We start from the raw sequence: 20,548 nt of genomic DNA, 5'->3' as shown, positions 1-20,548 counted from the left end.
TGGTCATACAACTTCATTGTGCCTCTTTGATGATACTCGGTGGCCCTCATGTCTGTTCAAAGTGCTCTCAAAGTTTCTAGAAAGAGTGGAATTCCCTACTGACGCAAAATATTCATTTGTGGTCAGATCAGCTGATGTGCAGAACATAATGGGCAAGTGTCACCTGTGCATAGTTGTCAGAAAAGACAGAATCATAAATGTGCGGAGTCGTTGTTTTCGTGTGCTTTCATACAGTAATACAGTAGTGTGTGTGTGTGTGTGTGTGTGTGTGTGTGTGTGTTTTCATGAACTGTCTATCCCTAAAATGTCAATGACTATTGTTTGCTGGTTTAGGAGATTCGCTCCGCCCCCTGTGTTTGTCGTAAACCTGGCTCCTGGCTCCAATAAACCCGGGCTAAGAGCGCCCTGGGCTCGCCTCCTTCTCCAAGGCGATCAATAGGATCTCAGGCGCACTACAAGCACTCTCTTACGTAGACATCCACCAAGGAGAGAGCCGATACAACAACACGGTTGATCTGCTCAAACACTAAAATCTACCTGCTTTCTGAATCATGTCGTTGAGCCCAAAGCACACAACGCCTTTTTCAGTGACAGATATTTTGAGTCCAATCGAGGAGACCTACAAGAAGTTTAGTGGCATGGACGGCGCAGGGAACCTAACCTCTCCACTGGGAGCCTACCGACAACCTCAGGTGTCTCAGACCGGCATGCAACAACACTCCATGGGCCACAACGCCACCGTGGCCACCACTTACCACATGCCGCACACCGTCTCCCAGTTCTCCCACAGCGCTATGGGGGGATACTGCAATGGAAGCATTGGCAACATGGGAGACCTCCCGTCGTACCAGGAGAGCATGCGGAATAGTGCAGCAGCAACAGGGTGGTACAGCGCCAACCCGGATCCCAGATACTCCACAAGTAAGTTCGCTGCTCTCAATTTAAACACTTTTTATTATTTTATTTTATTATAAATAACAGACTTACACTGACATGTCACCAGTGACATGGTAACACGCACAGGACTGAGTGAGAGTAACATACATATATATATATATTCCTTAGAATAAAATGTAGCTTTATGTTTGTGGGGATTAAAAATAAAAAACAAGTTGATGCAATTTGATCAAGTTTTTAATTTAAATTTGCAGTTGTTTGTGTTTGAACTGAAAAGGAGATCATTCTTTCAAGTCTGCCTCGACATTTTCTACATTTAGAATGAGTCAATATTTAAAAGCAAATATTATTATTAGTAGTAGTAGTAGTAGTATTACTATTATTATTATTACTACTATTATTTATTATTATTGTTATTATTATTATTAGTAGTAGTAGTATTATTAAAGCTGGTGCTTTCCAACTTCAACAATGAATAATATAAAATACAATCATTTATTTAAATAAAAACAACAACTACTTCAGGCGAAATAGTGTTCTCCTCTTCTGTTTATTGAACGCACGTATATGTATGTATATTTTTAAGTTTCTAGATTCATGGGACCTTCCACAGGTATGAACATGAGCGGCATGGGCAGTCTCTCTGGGATGGCAGACGGCACCAAATCCATGCCAGTGCTCCACGCTGCGCCCAGGAGGAAGCGGCGCGTCCTGTTCTCGCAGGCTCAAGTGTACGAGCTGGAGAGGAGGTTTAAGCAGCAGAAGTACCTGTCGGCGCCCGAGAGAGAGCACCTGGCCAGCATGATCCACCTGACACCGACCCAGGTCAAGATCTGGTTTCAGAACCACCGGTACAAGATGAAGCGCCAGGCCAAGGACAAGGCAGCGCAGCAGCTGCAGCAGCAGCAGCAACAGGACGGTAACCTGTGCCAACAGCAGGCGCAGTCTCCGCGGCGCGTAGCCGTGCCAGTTCTGGTGAAGGACGGTAAACCGTGCCAGAACGGCTCCAACACGCCGACGCCGAACCAGCAACAGGTACAACAGCAGCAGCAACAGCAGCAGCAGCAGCAGCAGCAGAACGGAGCCGTGCTCGCATCCTCGACCGGCAACCTCGGCCAGCATCAAAGCCAGCAGCAGGTGAACGCTTTGGAGCTGGAGGAGATGTCGCCCAGCCCCCCCTCACTGCACAGCCAGCTAAACATGGCCCAGATAGACACGTCTGCTGTAGATTACACCAGTAACATGGTCAGCTCAAACCTCCTCTACGGCAGAACGTGGTAGGACCTAATAATACAGTACTGTCACTTTTCTTTATGTCAACAACCTGCGGATGAGCCCATGCAATATATGTATGTATATATATACATATATATATCTGCATTTATATATATATATATATACATACATATATATATATATAGACAAACGGGCCCTTTGGTGTTGGAAGGGACAACAAGGCGCAAGGCGCGCGCACAGAGGCGCACCAGCTGATCAGGGCACATTTTCTTGACATCTTTGAGAGGGGAGTCTATTTTTGAACATTACAGAAATGGCTGCCCTTGAGAGCAATTATGTCGCTTTCTGGACCTTTTGTAATCCATGTTTTTTTGGGACCTTCCTCATGATGTTTTAAACGTAGTCTAAGTTGTTCAAACGAAAAAGGGAAAATGCTGCTTCACTTGAGTTCGGACTGGTGAGAAGAGGAATGTATGTGGGGATCAGATTATGAAGTATACACTAAAACCACGACTCCTCATTTTTATTTTTATTTTATTTTATTTTTTTTGCGGTGATATTGATGACCTGGTATTTTATCATATTAATATTGTAAACTAATGTATTCATTTAGACTTATTGAATAAAGTAGGGAGACATGTATATTTGGCTAACACTCAAGAATGCGTTTAACTGTATAATAATCGTTATTGCGTCCACTTTCCTGTTTTCTTTTATTCTTTTGTAAGTTAAAAAAAAGAGGAACAAATGCGTGATGGCTGCTGTATATGTTTCAAAACCAAGTGAACGTTAACAATAAATAACTTGAAGTGTGAGAGCTATTCCTGAAGAAGTAATTTTTTTGCAGGCATCTGTTTTGGAGTGCATTTTCATTATGTTGTGATTGAGACCAAATTGAGCTGGAAAGCAAGGTCGATGAGGGAGCCAGCATTGTTCAGGTGACATTTTGGAGGGGCTGCCTTTCAGGGAGGATGTGTGCAAGTGTCTGTAAGACGCGGCAAACAGAAAAAACACTTATCAGGAAGTTAAATGTCTACATTAATGTATACATTCTCACATTTACCTTTTTATTCTCTTATTTTCTTTTGTATTTATTCAAGTTTTAATTTGTTTTGCCGCAGTGTGTAATTAATCAATTTTATTGTGTATTTAAAAAATACACAGTGACAACTAATGCATTTAATAATAAGGACTATTTTATCTAAAGGAAATTCCTCTCAATATTGCTACGTTGCATTAAAGTAAATTTCTCTGTAATTATTATTATTATTATTATTATTGTTGTTATTACTCGTGTTATTATTATTATTATTATTATTATTATTATAATTATTATTATTATTATTATTAATAATAACAATAATGTTAATAATAAAATGCCCCAGTAGTTTTGCTAAATTATTACATTATGTATTAAATGAATACACTTATTGCATCATTTTAATATCAAATGCAGATTTGTTCATTTAATATTTTAGTTATTCAAAAGCTACTTTTCGCCTTTTTTTACTTTATTTGAGTCAGAACATTAATATAAAGCGTCAGGAGGGAGATTAATATTCACAATAAGCACAGGGTCTGTCGAAAATAAGGAATACTATTCTAGTTGAATGTCATATTTAAAAAAAAATGTTTCTGGACTTCATTACATCTTTATTTTCAACAAACATGTAATGTAATAATTATCTTTAGGTAGAAAATCTGTGAATCATCTGTATATTTACTTTTTTTATTATTTTAATTTGCACTGAGAGACATTGTAAATGTTAAAGCAGCAGCAAATACACACACACACACACACACACACACACACACACACTCATATAGCCTCAATTTCTCCAAAAAGGTGGATACTTTGCGCAAACAAACTCTAAAGTGTTTAAGGTCATCACTTACAGCATCAGTGCCCCTTCCCTTTGCCTCTGCCCTCCAAAACCTTTTAGCAGCAGCAGCAGCAGCAGCAGCAGCAGCTGATAATAGGATCGAACGTTTCATTTCCGGTGGTCATTTAAACATGTTTGTAAATTACTTCTCAATCCCTCTGCTGATGACACCCTGTGATGGTGATGATGATGATGATGATGGCTATCAGTGTGTCTCAATGGAGACCTTGGAGAGCCTCCATTTCCAACCCCTTCACATACCTGACAGCTGTATGTATATGTGCCATCATCCACACACTCGAAGGAAGCATCGCAGCCAATATGCACCTGACATTTGGAACCGAGCACGGGCAGCTCTGTCAGAAAGAGAGTTTGATAAGAGCATTAAAAAAGAGAGAGGCATTCCATAATATACACTTTGATGCCACAAGATGTTTCCTGATAGATTTTTGTCTGTAAATTGAGGGCATGAATGAGCTGTCAACAAAGCTTTTGATGGTGGACCACATGAAATGAAAGTGGAGGTGAAGCCATTCTCTTCTCCTTTCAATAGCCATAGTTATGGCGCACTAATAGGCTATGCTTGGTAATCACTGGCTATTGTGCCTGTTGCTTCTCTCCGTTTATTGGGGGCTACCTCTCTTTGAAAGGACATATGAGACAGACGGGCTACTGTAATTGGTGCTGGCATCATCATGTTTGGCCTGCAAAGTTTTGCAGAAACTATTGTGTTGGCGTTACTTTGATTTGATGTTGTTGCAGAACTTGCATTAAGGGGGTTGCCAGTGATGCACACATGCACGTGTACAGCACATGCTCGCATAAACAAAGCCAGCCGAGTATGTAAATCATGACACAAAATTGCCTCTATTACATGAGGCAGATATTTCTATCAGAGCGAGAGGTCATGTACCACTACCTCAATGCCATGCTGGTAGCACAAAGCATGAAGCAGAGGATATTCTATTTTGATGATGTAAAGAATTTTTTTAGACCATTCTTGCCAGGAAATTGCAGGTTGCAGTGCATAATGTGAAAGTAAAAGGAAGCCTTGATTCAGTCTCTAAAGGCCCCCACCACACACACACACACACACACACACACAAACTCCCTTCCTCCCCATTATTCTACTTAATATGTCAGAAGGTCTGATCGCAGGAGAAACCTTTTCAAGTCCTATTGATGTGTTCCTCAATTGACCATGGCGACCTAGCAACCTGGAGAGCACTAATTGGCAAGGGCTTAACATTATTGGCTGCATAGTTTACACAGAAATGCAGGCCAAATATATAGTGGGTCGTCATAAACAGTTCAGTGTTTTGCTTGTGCGACAGCGGAGGAAACTGGAGGAAATTTTTTCCATGTTGGTCTTGAGTGAAGGAAAAAGCCATCGAAGCAGACACTGAGTCTGGCCTAGTTTCAGTGAACACAGACACAGAGGAAAGTGGCTACACAAAGGTTTGCGTGACAACACGACACATGTATGACATCATAACAGCATCAATGACAAATGAGTGGTAATAATCCAAACTTTGCTCAGTGCAGTTGGCTCCACCTCCATCTCTCCCTACGTCCCTCGAAACACTAGTTCACAAATCTCCCTTCGTGTGAAAGTGGCAAGCTCCACTTTCCATTTCACCAACGTGAATGAATGCACTGAATTGGCCGAGAGAGCAAGAGAGTGAGATTTTTAATTAGTGTATTGCCCTCGTGATCTGCCAACAAATGTTTCTTTTAAGCCAGTCTGGTTGGGTTCGTGTTCGATTTCCACAGAAGGAGTCGGTGCAACACTCTGAGTCTTTCCCCCCGCCGAGCGAAAAAAAAGTTCCTTAAAAAACAAAAAAAGAAGAAAGAAAAAAAAAAACACTACCTGCACATAATTATCTTGCTACTGAGTGAGAAAAAAAAAACATTTCAAGAAGGTCATAGGACTCTGAAAGCAATTCTCACTCTAATAGATTTCCATGAAATTAAATACATGAAACCACATTGCTTTGGTTTGACGATAATATGGATTCACACACACACACACACACACACACACACAGATGGACTTGCACTGGATCATTCCATTGCCTGCTATGAATACCATTTTAGCAATATGAGGCTGTGCAGGCCCGAGCAACCTTTTTGAAGTCTATTCACAACAATCTTTACTGGGAGGGGGTGAAGGATGAAGGACCGGGTTAGGTGTGTGGTGCGAGTGGTGGGGGGGGGGAGTGGTTGAGGGGGTCAACATCCCTTATTAGAAAACCATGTCACATTCTCTCCTGCGCCGGCCCGGACTCACTGCACAGCCAGTAATCCCCCCCCCCTCCAAGTTCCTCCCGTGCATTTTATTCAATTCACTCATAAGTAGTTAGAGAAACTGTTTTCAGTCGCCACTAATAACTACTGACCTCCGGTGACACGGGACGACAATAGATTTGTCAGGCCTGAAACGTACAAGCAAAGAAGCTGATTAAGAACTCGAGAGGTTTGAAGCAAGAATCAATGGCCGCTCTGTCCTGCCATGGTGCTTCCAGCATGGCACTGATGACTGTGGGAGCTCCATTAGTTATGCCTCATTAAGTCCCACAAACTCCTCTTTAAGAAAATGGGTTGAGCCAATTTTGAAATCTGTTTACGGCACTGCTGGCTCTACTGAGGCGTCACTGAGAGGAGGCTCTCACCTTAGCTGTTTGTATAGTAGTTGGATAACAAATACTGAAGTATTTCATATGAATGTCGCTAACATAGAATAAACAGACTGACAACAATGACAAATAGAACATCCTTATACCACCTTTAAAGCATTTCCTGCAACTCTAAACACAAACATTCTGTATGACCTGGATTGCTGAAATGAAAACAGTTTTAAATGAATGTAAACACAATCATTTAAATGCAGCTGTAGTGTATATTGTTGCAACTATCTAACAAATTCTGTTCTTGTTTCTTTTCCAACCAAGTTCTTGGGTGATGAGGGTGAATTAAAATAAATTTAATTAAAAAATTTTTTTAAAAAACTAGCAGGCACGATGTTAGAGATTAGAGATGAAATATTCTGGCACATTTTGACATTTTAATTGTTGCTTATTACTGAGTTTCATGCATTTCACATTGTGTCGGCATCATTTACTGTTGATGTGTGTGCATCTCTGCACTCAGGTCCAACAGAACTGCAGTGAGCCACATTCTCCACAAAGTACAAACTGAACAAAATATTGCAACTGTGTTACAACAAAATAAGTTGCTTATGTTGCCATGAAACAGTGAAACGGCACAGAGAAGAATATACATCAGTGTGCCATGTACATCTCCTGTCTGTCTGTCTGTCTGTCTGTCTGTCTGTCTGTCTGTCTCTCTGTGCCATGTCTACGGAGCCAGACATGATATAAATGTACTCCATCCTTGGAATGGTCTTTCAATCATGGCACAAACAACGAAAAAAAAAAGGAAAATTGAATGTGCACAAAAGACATTTAATTGTCACCTCCAAAAAAAATGTAAAGGGGTGAAGTGAAAAGAGTAAGGGATGGAATTTTCTATTATAAGACACATTTACAGGATAAAGGAGTTCATCTCCGTCCTTCACAACACTCCTCTTTACTTTTGAACCAGCAAGCAGTTTTCTCCCAACTCACCGTTGCCACGGTAATGGCCAGCTGCCAGTTTGCGGATTACTGGTTAATAGGGGCCGGGAGCTGGAGAGCAGTTCATTGAAGGTACGCAACGGATAAGATCAGTGTGTGTTGGCTTGGACATAGTTGTGTGTGTGTGTGTGTGTGTGTTACTTTCTCTTTCTATTGTTTCAATCATGTTCCAGACACACATGAATCTGACTGTATTGTCACTGTATCCAGATGTAAAGAACTGTGTCTGTTTTGTGTGAAAACAACGCTCACATATGTCCCTAGAAAATTCAGGGACAATGCTTTTTTTTTTCTTTCTTGTAAAAGAAAATGCAATGAAATGAAGGACAATGATCCATCAGCAAACACACACACACACACTGACATGAATGGCAAAAGACAACAGAAACAGCCACCACTCCATAGCTTTGTCTGTCAAATTAAGCCCAGAAGGACATAATCGTTTTTTCAAATATAACATTCGGTAATCTTCCCCCTTCAAAACGAGCAGGAGTCTCTATATAACTGTCCCAGAGGGCTGCAGGGGCCAAAGAGGACCACCCACTTTCTTTTCAATTATCATCTTGCAGCAACCTGTCTCCTCTCCAGCATTCAGCAGGAGACACTGACTGCTCTCCAGAGGGAATTACAATTAGACTGCTGTTTGTCCCTCGAATAAACTTCCAGACTGTAGCTGACAATCTCAGCTCTGTGGAGCATGTGACCCCGAGCGCAAACAGGATTACGCCCCAAATCCCATGTTCCTTTACTCCTTTTTCCCGCTTCCTCTTGAGCTGCTGTGGTCAGGGGGTCTCGGGGTGGAGGTGAGGTGATGAGGATAACTGTGGGAGCACGGGGGAGTTCCCCTCTGAGTCTCCACACAGTCAGACGTCATTTTTATGATGAGTTTTTGTTTTATGGTAGGATGGGGCAAAGAGGTTAAAGTACTCATTATTTATGTGAGGATTTGGATGTGGTCAGCAATTTAAGGTTTTGCATTTATATAAAAAAAAAGAATAAGATATTTAATTCTGCTAAATCTAAAGGTGAAAAGTGCATAAAAATAATCCAATATTCAGTCTAAACTGGATCAACAAGGTCCATACAGTGTAGCTTTACAGTAATAACTGTACCATTCTGGTGAGGTCTGGCCGCACAATATCTTATTGGATTGCTTAAGTATTAATCATCGCATTTCTTTACCAAGGTTTTTGCTCCAAAATGATTTGAGTCAATTAAATGATATTGCATTCGCTGTCGTCTGTGTCTACAGCGGGGGAAAGAAAAAACCTCCCTCTGTTCATTCTGCCGGCTACAACTGCTCCATTATTTACTTGTAACTTGTATCTTGTGTGTATTATCTGTCTGTTAAAACCTCATCAGTGCAAATAACAATCACACTGAGAATTTGTTCAGGGACACCAATTAGAGCACAATCCACACGGGACAAAGGCTCAGTTTCAGATGGGAGGCACGCTGGCCAGTGGATCTGGAGTGTTTATTTGCCCTGCTGTAGCCAGCTGGTCATACGAAGGTACAGAAAGGCTACATTGACTCCACCCTGCAGGGGGTAGTGGCACAGCTAAAGGGAAATGGGACTCTTTTTCAGCTGCGATTCCCCACAATGCAGCACCCCCCCCCCAATCAAAGAGCCCCAGACCCTTTTGTGGGGGCGGTGAGTGGACAAGCAAAGGACAGCGGCACAGGGTGGATGAGGAGGAAGAGGAGGAGGAGGAGGGGAGGGAGTCTGGGGAGCCAACCCCTCCTTCTCCCACTGCTGTCCTGTCTGTGCGGCCAGCCACACTTCACGGCTAATTAGCGGTCAGATTCACTGGCCCCTAATCAGCAGGACATGTTAAAACTGCCCTAATCAGGCCTAATCCTGGCTTTGTGTGTCACACACACACACACAGCCCTCCCCTGCCTACTTACCCCGTCTGCTGTATTGATTAAGGCATCATTTGGGGATTTGGTGGTCAATACACTGCAATCCGCAGTAGACTACATAGGTGTGCGCCGAACAACACCGCATGAATGAAGGTTGGAGATAATGTGCTACAGGTGGCATTAGGAGGATTTCTTACATCCTCAGCCGTGAGTTTGCACCTTTTTATCTCACGTTCATCATTAGTCCTGTTATCAAACAAGCTGTGAGGGGGGAAATCAGGAAAACAGGAATGAATTGCAAATAAAAAATAACTAGAAATTCAAATTAGTGGCAAAAGTAACTCATGCACAAACATTTTGGTCTGAATTTGAATGAATCCTCCCTGAAGAATATGATTCAGTTTCTTGTTTCTCCTTTTGTAACTTTATAAATCTTCACTTTCTGTAGGTTATACCTCTACACTGCATATACATGGTAAATTAATGTTATATTTCCAGGCCTCTTTAAACACAGTACACGCTTGAATTATGCCCTGAAGGCACGAGGCGCTGTTTCTTTACGGTTGATTTTTGTCAAATATTAAATGTCTCTTTTGGTGCATACTTGAAAAATACAAAAACAGCCATAACCTTTAAAAATATCCTAAATAAAGGGGGGAAATTTGTCACAAAAACTGTGCGGCAACTTGTTTCGTCTTCTTGGAACTATCTGTTACCACTCATACATAATTTACACACCTGATAAAAAATACAGATTAAAGAAAATCTACCAGACTGCCGCGGCGCATTTGAAATAACCTTTAATATAAAACACGAACTAGCAATTTGGTTGCATAAGGAGTGCAGTAATTTATCACTTACGGCAGCCTTTTACCCATTAACCGGCCTTTAATGTTAATGAGGATCTAATGCAGACACTCAAAGATGGGCGTGAATAATAAGACTTGTTTCCATATGCAGATTATTCTGTCACCGTTCATGAGTAATGAGCTTGTCGCCAGAGACAACAGCATGCACGCTACATACACACAATATCACCATATATGAGTACTGTGCGTGAAATAAATCAAACATTTTTAATTTTTAATCAAAATGCTATTTGTACATGGCATTTTGGTGTTAGCGCCACCTACATCCCAGATGTACACCTGCGCCTGAGTGGTGCCAGTCTCGTTAACTCGCATCATCTGATTAAGAGATTATTGGGAAACTTTATAGTGGAAAGAAACGATTAGGTTGTGAACACTGACAGCACGGATGAGTTTTAATCCAACTGCGGAACAGTGGAGAATGGATTTTGCTAATTACCATACTTTGCAGCAATATAAGGCCATAAATTAAACTCTCCAACAACTTCTCAAGTGACAACTCATCTAATCAGGGGGACAATCATGGAGAGGCCTTGCTGTTTACTGATTGCTCTAATCAAAAATGGCTTCTTCAAACACAGCTAATTGGTCAGTTTACTCACGGAGCGGGCAGGCAAATGTAGAGGGGCTACTGTCGTGATTTGAAGGACCCAAATATCTCCTATTTGCATTGAGTGCCAGCAGAACACACTTGACTCCCACAAGTTATCAGCAAACCAGACAATTATTCATCAGGCACAAATTGGCACATCAAAGTCAAATCAGAGAATTACTGTCAGGAAGACCTCAAAGCAAGGACTGAGAGAGAAAAGGTGGCTTTTGATTGACCGCGTTGCCCTTCGCGCTCCGTCTATAGCTCACTGTCACGCTCGGTACTTTTCAGAGAGCTTCACACTGCCTCACTAACAACAGCTCAGTTCAGTTTGACACACAGGAGCAGGTGATTAAAACTTTAATTACACAAATACAGAAGATGGAGGGACATTGGTTAGGTTCTCCGAGTTTTAAATGTGTTCTCTCCTGCCGTATATGAATGGGTGAATTAAAAATAACTCTACATCTTCCCACCAAGGAAAGAAACTAAAGTGAATTCATGAACCATTTATGTAGGGAAAAGAAAATATTACGTTGACACTACTTTACAGTCCATTTAAAGCCGTAGTGTGTAACTTGTGTAGATTTCTATTGACCGCGAACAGAGACAACGTAGCGTCTGAAAATGGGCTCGGTCAAGCAATACTATCAGCGTGTTTGCTGCCGTCTCACACTAGCACAATGTTGCTGTTGCCTCCAACTGTCAGGGTTAGGGTTAACACTTACCCTGATAGGCTTAATCAGCATTGCGTGAACATCTTTGACAATGATTTGAATATAATTTGTTTTATTTAAAAGCTACGCTCTACAGTTTAATTTGTTTTACGCTGGGAAAATAAGAGGATCAAAAAAGAAGCAGCAAAACCTCATGGATTCATTCATCTTCATCAGATGTTGTTTTCAGACTGCTACACTCCCTACTGCCCCCCACTGACACTGAGGAGTATTACTTTACCAGTCAATTACGTGCAGACAGTGACTAAATAGTATATTTCTTTGGACCTATTGAAACTGGATCATTTCCCACATTGGTTGTGGAGACATAAAATGCTTTCCTACAATGTCATTCCACACTAAAACCCCGAGCAAAGACTTTGATGCGTAAAGTTATGTCTCATCGTTTACAGGTTGATCTACTTGTGCTTGTTTCCAAGGGCTGTAATTTACTAACATTCCTCCAAAAGGACCAGCATATGCTCCATGCGAAATAAAAACACTTTCAAGGATATTGCAGACTACTGTGTGTGTGTGTCTGTGTGTGTGGAGTCCACACAGAATTTCTCTTTTTTATACCATGTTTTTTTTTTTTCATGCTTTTTAAATCATCACTTAATAACATCATTGAAATGATTGCATTTTTCAGCTGTCGAGCTAAAAGGACGACTTCACGTTTGAAATGTTTCTCATTCTTGTCTTCACTTTATTCAAGAACTTATTAAATATCTCCTTTACAGTCAAAGCTTATATTCACAGCGTTGTTCGGGTCGAGATTCGGTAAAGAATGTCACTAATGTCGATACGCAATTGTGAAGGAGGGACAACAAGTTCAAAGTCAAAGTTAACACTGCATAGTATCACCTGAGACTGTCTATTAATGGCTAATATTGTTCATGTATAATTCTGATTCTGAACGATTAGGTGATTTCAATAGCTCTCGGGCACCACAGGTGAAAAACCACACACACACACACGTATGGTCCTTAAACATCCTGCACACAGTGTCATTATCACTATATAACACAAACCATCTGAGACACTTGTAACCTTTTACCTTGTTGCAAACGTCCCACACTCACGATGTCTCTCACCAAATTCAAGACTATATCTACATTATATATACATTATATTTATCAGTCAAAACATCACTGAGTCACTGATGGTATAATGTCGTGAAAATGTGATGTGTACATTTCAAAGAGGGAATTATTGTCACAAGCCCCTGGAGTATCTTTACATCAGCGACCATCGTGTGGAGGATAAAGTGGTAGAAAATGAATGAATGAATGAATTAAGGTTTTTTTTTTTAGGTTGTGTTTTTAGTTCTCGGTCTGGTTTCCTGTTTTATTTTGAAGTGTTGAGTTTTCCTTCCTGTCCTGTCTTCCCTGTTGATTGTCTCTGCCCCACCCTAACGTGTTTCACCTGTGTCTCGTTAGTTTCACCTGCTGCTCTGGTGTATTTAGTCTCTCAGAGTCTCTCTGTGGGTTCATTTTGTTTGGGTCTTGTCTGTTGTGCTGCATTTTTCTGCATTTATTCCTTGTGTTTTTGCTCCATGTTGTCTTTCTTTTTTTCTGTTTTTCCTTTAAATGCATTAGGGTCCTCAAAAATTAAGAAATTACAGCACATGATGATATTTAGTGTCTGAGGGCTCGTTTTTGCTGGATGAAACAGGACATAGTGGGGGTGTGTCAGCTGAGATTGGTGCCAGCGATCCTCATGTGGAGGATAAAGGGGTAGAAGATGGATGGATGCATCATTCCTGTAGCAACATAGAGTAATTATGCAAGTCGCAGATACAAATCCCTGACTGTCTCCTTCACTAAAAGTGCCTGAGGCTGAATTTGTTAAATCCAGCAGACTCACAAGCATCCTTTCCTCACACTATTATTTTAAAGACAGAAAACAGAAACACAATGTCCTTCTAAACCTGATACATATGATTGATGTTGCACTAATGAGAGGAATTCACCACAGATTAAAAGTGTGTCTTCTATTTTATGTGTAAAGTAAAGGATAACTTATTCAGATTTCCACTGAGGAAGAATGTCTTCTTCTATGTATGTTACATTTGATTTAAAGAACATAAAACAACCTAACTGTGGTAATGAGTGGCTTCATGTATGCAGTAAATTAATTCAAAGTTGTAAAAAAGACATAAATAAATAAAAAATAGTGTTTCCCCCGATTGCTGCAAACCAACAGTTTAAAGTTTGTTTACTCCAAGATCTATGAATAGTGTTTTAATTGCAGGAATCTGGGCGACTTTTATTCCTGCTGACTGATGAACTAGATGGAGGAAAAGCTTCATGTTTGCTCGTGGAACATGTTTGAAGGGCATTATCTCTGCACAGTATTGAGCAAGCACATAACAAAGCGGGGGGCTAATGAATAAGCCGACTGCTTGGCCTTCCTTTTTGCAGAGTATGGATGTTTTGAAAAGCAAACTGAATGTCATACGTTGCTGCGTTCAGATCAGTGTTTGTATACAAAGAACTTCACTTCTTTTTTTTTCCCCGCTGAGCCAGACTCGGTGGCAGTCGAGACAAATTTAGCTTCTTGATGTTTGCACATAATCCCAATCAAAATCATACATCTTTATAAATAAACTGTCACCTATGCGAGCCAGGTTATGTCTGGACCAAGTTTAAGGGACAAATCCAGAGTCACAAACTGGAGATTCATTTTTCAACATCTGTTTTTTCAGGAAATGTGAAAGAATCTCAACGTGACACAAAACTTACTTTTGGTGTTGCAATTTCTTACTTTCTCTTTTTATATTCGTAAAATGAGGGTTAAATGGATGTGAAAGTACCATAATGTTTCTTTAAAATGTTACTTTCACAGATTATGATTGTGTAAAAGAAAATTGAGGGACATATTTATGTATGGCAGTTAAGTGGATGACCTGCTCCTGTTCTGTTTTCATATTGCTGCATGGATTCATCGGTCACTTGGTCAAGGTTGCTGTAGTTTTGCACTTCTACTCTTTTGGCTGCTTTTCTATTCATCCTTCTGCTAAACTCACACTCTGTATTGTTTGTGTTTTTCTCTTTTTTTATGTTTGAGTGAATGACAGGAACACAAAAGGAAACTGTGTTGGCAGGACAATCAAATGTGAAGCCAGGCTATTTGAGTTTAGTGTGTACATTAACACACTAAAGTCTGAGTGCTGGATAAACTCAACTTAATGTTATGCATTCTACAATTTAATACACGTTCTGTACATTACATTGTTTCGACATAACAATGTACACTATGCATACACATGTCTGTGCAGAATTCATAATGAGCTCACTCAGAGACAACCCCTCACCCTAACCTTACCCATCACAAACCCTAAAACCAGGATTTAACCATCAAAAAGCATAGGTCTGAATCAAAAGTGTCCTCATGCACAGAATGAATTCCATTCATTTGCACAGCTTAACTTAAGCCTTATCCTTAACCTTAACTTACCCACAATTCACTACGTCGCTCTAACTTTAACCAGTTCCCCAGAAATGAGGTTTTGCCTCATTAGGACCAGTTTGGACTCCTCCCAAAACCTTATCCCTATAACCTTAACCATTACCAGTAAATGCCTAACCCTGACCTTAACCTAAGCACACTTCATAACCACAAGCTTTAAGGGTTTAAGGCTGCACACACGAAGCACTTCCAGTTGAATGGTGCCATACTCTACCCTTTGTATGTTTGCCTCTGGCCAGTTCTTCCATCTTTTCTGCTCTGACGGTGCAAATATGGGCACTTTCCAAAGGAAATACAGTCAGTTGGCCTCAGTCTGGGAAGAGCATTTTGTTTGTATTGTGTAATGAAATATTGATTGCACTCGTGTTCCGATGCCAAGGGAACCAAATTCATAGGGCTAATTGTAAAAATACCTCCTCCGTTCAAGCAGTGCACGGCTTGAGGGCCCTTGTTTGCCTCTACTGCTCTGATCGTAAAATAACTCAGGACAAGTTTGCAGCCTCGGGAGTGATAGCACTCGTATGTGTTTTGCAGGCTCATATTTCCTTTTATCTGTGTAAGAGCTGAGGGGATGTGTGTGAAGCTCTCAGACGTACGTTTATTAAAAAGGACAAAACGAACAATTATTGGATTAGTCTGACTAAACCCGGACTCTTAAAATACATGTAACTGTTTTAGTCCGACCTTAAACGTGTTTAAATCGAGTTTCTTAAAGTCAGATAATACACAGCTTGAGTCACTCTCAAGCTGGACTGGGCCATCAGGGAAGCACATTTTCTGGATTGACAAAGGAGAGAGAATGGAATATTTTTACATTCATGGATGTTAGGAAGAGAAAATAAGGATATTCTGCATTTTACATCGTTACCCCACAAAACACGTCTTTGAACACAGAACAAATCCTTATTTTACGGAACGGTTGGCAACCCGAAAACAGCTACTAGCCTCGAGCTAAACTGGAAAATGTCTTACACCAACAAGCTGAAAGGGGCATCTAGCGTAGCAGGGGCAAACATACGTTAGTCACTGGGACAAGGGCAGTGGTAGTGGAGCTATGGTTGCTCTGAAATGAGAAGTGAGGATTCCATGTGAAGAGCAGTTGAACACGGGTCAGTCGCTCCTAAGTGACTGCTGTGTTTGTGGTGCTTTACAGGTTAAAATGTGTCCAGGCTGAATGTGTGATGTCATGGTTGAGCCATCGTGGCAAAAAGGTCGTCCCTCGGATACGTTCAGAACCCGATTTAATTGGCAGAAGCTCATTCAAGGAATCCTCAAACGACAAAAACAGACTCAACTCAAACAAATCTCCCTCTCTTTTTTTTTTGCATTTCCTGAACAAACTCACGCACAAGGCTTCACAAAGCCAGTTCACCTGTTTGTGTCACTGGCTAATAACAGCTTTGAAACCCCAGCAGGGCATAAACGGTGGCAGTCAGTCAGGGCTCTGTTGATTCAAGTTGAGCATTAGCATTTCAACTCCATGCTAATGGCTGACCCAGTATTCCCCACGCGAGGACGAGCGAGTGTGCCGACTCCCAGATAACAGGCCGTGTTAATGACGGGGAGTCAGAAACAATCCCCCTGCTGTTTCTTGGGCTAATCTGCTTTGATCACCTTCGCTAACATCTCTATTATCAACAGACTTCAGCCCCCGACAAGGAATTACATTAATGCCACGTTCTGTGACCCAGCTGCACCGAGCACGGACGTGTGTGTGTGTGTGTGTGTGTGTGTATACATTTGTTAACATGTGTATTCCCGCGGGGAGAAAAGGGAGAATGGAAGGGGTTTGGCAGAGGTGAAGATTTTGTAAATGCAATAACATCCTCTAGCCTGACATTATGCACTGTCTTCATTTCAGAGACAAATGTGAGGGATGGAGGCAACACAGTCACCCAGAGATCACCGGGTCCCTGCATGGATAGGAATATAAGACACTGCAGCAACTCCCTTAGATCATTTAGTATTATTTGTGCATTCGGGGGGAAAGATGCAGAGCAGGAAATCTGTGTGTGTGTGTGTGTGTGTGTGGCAGGCGAGCACAGACACGTCTCTAGTGGCTGTGGGAGAGCGTACCATGAATAAATTTAGCGCTGTCCCCAGGAGATTGCCTTCAATCACGAAGCATAAGGTGTCAATGCTGCGCCCTGTGTGCATGGAGCACCAAATTACCTTCCAGCAGATTGCTGAGCTGGGTCTAATAGGAACAGGGGAATGGACTGAAGAGGACGGACTGCTAATTAATCTGGCCAAAGTCAGAGCCCGTGTTGTGGACCTGCTGACAACTGGTCAATGGCTGCAAACAGTCAAATTAACTTTAGCTCCGCGGTTGCAGAGACATGTAAGAAATGATATATTATGTTGTGTTCATGTGTATAAAACACTACGGGAGGCTTCACCTCTATTTGCTGCTAATTCTGAATGCACAGTTGCATGAACTGCTTGTTTTTCCCAACATAAACTCGACAAAATGGTGCACAATTTGCTTTCAGGCTAATTTATCACGCGATTATTTGACATAATCAAATATTTGCAACCTTTATGCTGCCGTGTGGAAACTCTGACGCCACAGTAATGCGGGTCCATAATCACCAAAGCATTTTATGTAATGCAACAGCATTAGATGTCCTCGGTGAACCCTATGGTGTACGAACCATAACATTAAAGGCCATATCCGGTGTTCAGCACAAGCTGCAATATTAGCATCTCAATTTACATACAAATTTCCATGCATCTAAAAGCAAAAACTCTTTACCAAGCCATTTCCCCGTTTTGAATAATGGCCGGTTTTCTGAGATCCAGTTGATTGACTAAACAAAGACATGACGAGTGCATTAAAGCAATTGTTTATCGCCACTGAAACATGGCATCACGTATAATTTTGCTGTAAATGGTTATTAACGGATACGGAAACCATGGATTTGTATAATGGCCGGTAATCATTCTACCTCAGGATATGTTTTCTCCCCTCATACACGGGGTTAAAGAATTAGAGTGTAGTCAATTACATTTCGCAGGTCACAGAAATTGATTTACTGTCTCAGGAATGTGTTTTTTGTGCTTTGACTCTGTGGTGGCATTCTGTTCACATAATCAAGGACGAGTATAGCCTGTCTACCCAATCTACTACTTGGTCCCACAGGGAAAAGTGACTTGCAACAGGAAAAACCTGCATGAATACTAATTTGCCTACTTGGCTTTAACAGCTTTTGCAAGCCAATCTCATAGGAATTTGTAGAATATGATGCCTTTCCATCTCTCCATATTAATTACCCCAACTGAAAATGGGGACAGCAAGAGATGGAGGAAGAGAGCGACAGAGGACGAGTTTGTGAGGGAGAGACGGAGAGAGAGAGAGAGAGAGAGGCCGCCATGGGAATAGATTTAAGCAGGGACTCTGCTCTCCGTCTTAAATGTGGTTAATTATAATGTGATGGGAATCTGCTCAAGCAGGAATCTGGCAATCTAGATTTGGAGCTGTAAGACCATGTCTCCAGTTTGGGTCTCTTCATTACGGCTCAGTCTATAGCCGGCCCTTGTTGCCCTCTCTCAGCCTGAGGATGACATAAATGGACGGCACAGGGCAGGAGTAAAATCAGGACACGTGCGGAAAGTTTGGAGCGGATTACTCTGACGTTTGAACTCCATACGTTTACGTCCTTGTGGCAATTAGGAACCAAGTAAATGTGTGTAAAAGCATTGCATTGGGACGACTGATAACTGAATTCACCTTTCTCAATAAATAAAATAATCAAACAAACAGAAATCGTGTCATCTCAACCTTAAATGGCTCTCTGACAAGTGAGACCTCAAGATAATCTACTCTTCTGTTTTGCAAGAAAGGGAAAAGCTGGAGATTTCATTCCTAACATGATATGGCCAATGTGGTGGTTTTTACTTCTTGTTTTGTATTTATTAAGTGTTCATAGTTTGTACTGTTAGTTATTTGAATTCTGCTTTCAAATGATCACTCTCCTTATTTCATTTATGCCTTGGGGATATTAAATGCACCTCCGGGTTGCTGCTCCGTTGTAACCACACACTGACAATAAAGTGCTTGAATGTTTAAATCATTCACACATTTCTGTGCTGATGAAGAAAGTGGATTTTTTTATTTGACAGTGACCATATGAAATCTTCAGGACTGAGGAGAATAACACGTCCTCTTCACAGCTTCACTTACTATAGTTTCTTTGCAGCATCAGATTAATAAAATGCTGTAAGTGATCATTTATGGCTGGAATTAAGTTGCTATGTTCAAATATAAGCACTCATTTTGCAAAAAGCTGCAGTAGTAGTCGTGGTTTATCAACATTTCATTTCTGTTACCTTTAGTGTGTTGCATGACTTCAAACTGTAAGGAAATGATAGTTCTTTTACTCCAGTTAAGACCTGAGAAAGAGAACATCTTCCCACGTTGTTCATAATAAATAATGATGCTCATAATTTGCCATTACATGACATCGCGTAATATTACAAGTTTTAAATGCTGGAGTGTGCATTTTGTTGTCAACATACTGTACTTATTATGTCAAATTTAATATAGGGCTGTTTTATTCCCGATGCTTATCTTGTCATAGTTTTATATCGTTTAAAAAGCTGACAATATAATGTTTGTTTTTGAACATCAGGGAGATTTGGGGAATTAAAACATAGCCTATTTTTGTGAAGATGCTCACAGCTGTGATACATATTGTGCATTAGTGAATGGCAACACAATATAGTCTTGTTATCCAAAGATCAAAGCCATATATCACAGCAATCCATATAAACATGGTATCCAGCTGTAGGAGGGACTAACTCGGCGCTTTTATATACGTCCAGTGAAATCCGCCCGAAACACATCACCATAATAAGGGTTTTAGGTGTCCATACTGAACAGATTTTCACTTGGCCCTTTTGTGTTGGAGAATCTCACCTGGTCTTTGGAGTGGGGGCAGAGGGGAGCGAACCTCCATGCTCCGACTATGGAGAGACAGCCTTCGTCTGTAACCCACTCTCATTCACAGACATCATTCATGTGCAAATCATCCTTGGACCCATTGTTCGGCAACATTGCTTTTGGATACTTGCTGAATCAAGTGATAAATGTAATGGCAAGGGCTGGAGATATGTTCTGAAAAAGTGAAAAGGGAATAATAAGATTCAAATGTGTACAAAAAGGAGGGAGGGAGGGAGGGAGGAGGGGGGGGGGAACAAATGCTGTGCGACTAGTTAGAACACCTACAGTCTAAGAGGAAAATACATTTTGTTTATGTGACATCTAACGTTCATGGAGCACAATCCGTTTCTCGTGCCACTATATGACATTTGCTGACAGGATCCAAAAACAGAATAGAGTACTTAGAGTTTATAGTGAGTCATTTAAAGAAGGTTTAATTAC

At 41.0% G+C, this 20,548-nt stretch overlaps 1 protein-coding gene across 2 annotated transcripts; it reads left to right on the top strand.

Annotated features, from left to right (window-relative positions):
* Positions 1-304: 304 nt before the first annotated feature.
* nkx2.4a (NK2 homeobox 4a) lies at positions 305-2,948 on the top strand. 2 transcript variants are annotated; one of them, XM_058615502.1, is made up of 2 exons: positions 305-921; positions 1,484-2,948. In XM_058615502.1, the coding sequence occupies exons 1-2, from the start codon at positions 552-554 to the stop codon at positions 2,176-2,178; spliced, it is 1,065 nt and encodes a 354-aa protein (XP_058471485.1). In that variant the 5' UTR covers positions 305-551; the 3' UTR covers positions 2,179-2,948. The 2 variants fall into 2 exon arrangements, with proteins under 2 accessions (XP_058471485.1, XP_058471486.1); XM_058615503.1 differs by having other exon boundaries at positions 309-921; positions 1,511-2,948.
* Positions 2,949-20,548: the final 17,600 nt, after the last annotated feature.

Source organism: Solea solea, chromosome 18 (assembly GCF_958295425.1).
Source record: "Solea solea chromosome 18, fSolSol10.1, whole genome shotgun sequence".
NCBI classification, from domain to species: Eukaryota; Metazoa; Chordata; class Actinopteri; order Pleuronectiformes; family Soleidae; genus Solea; species Solea solea.
This window is presented reverse-complemented; position numbering and strand designations above follow the sequence as displayed.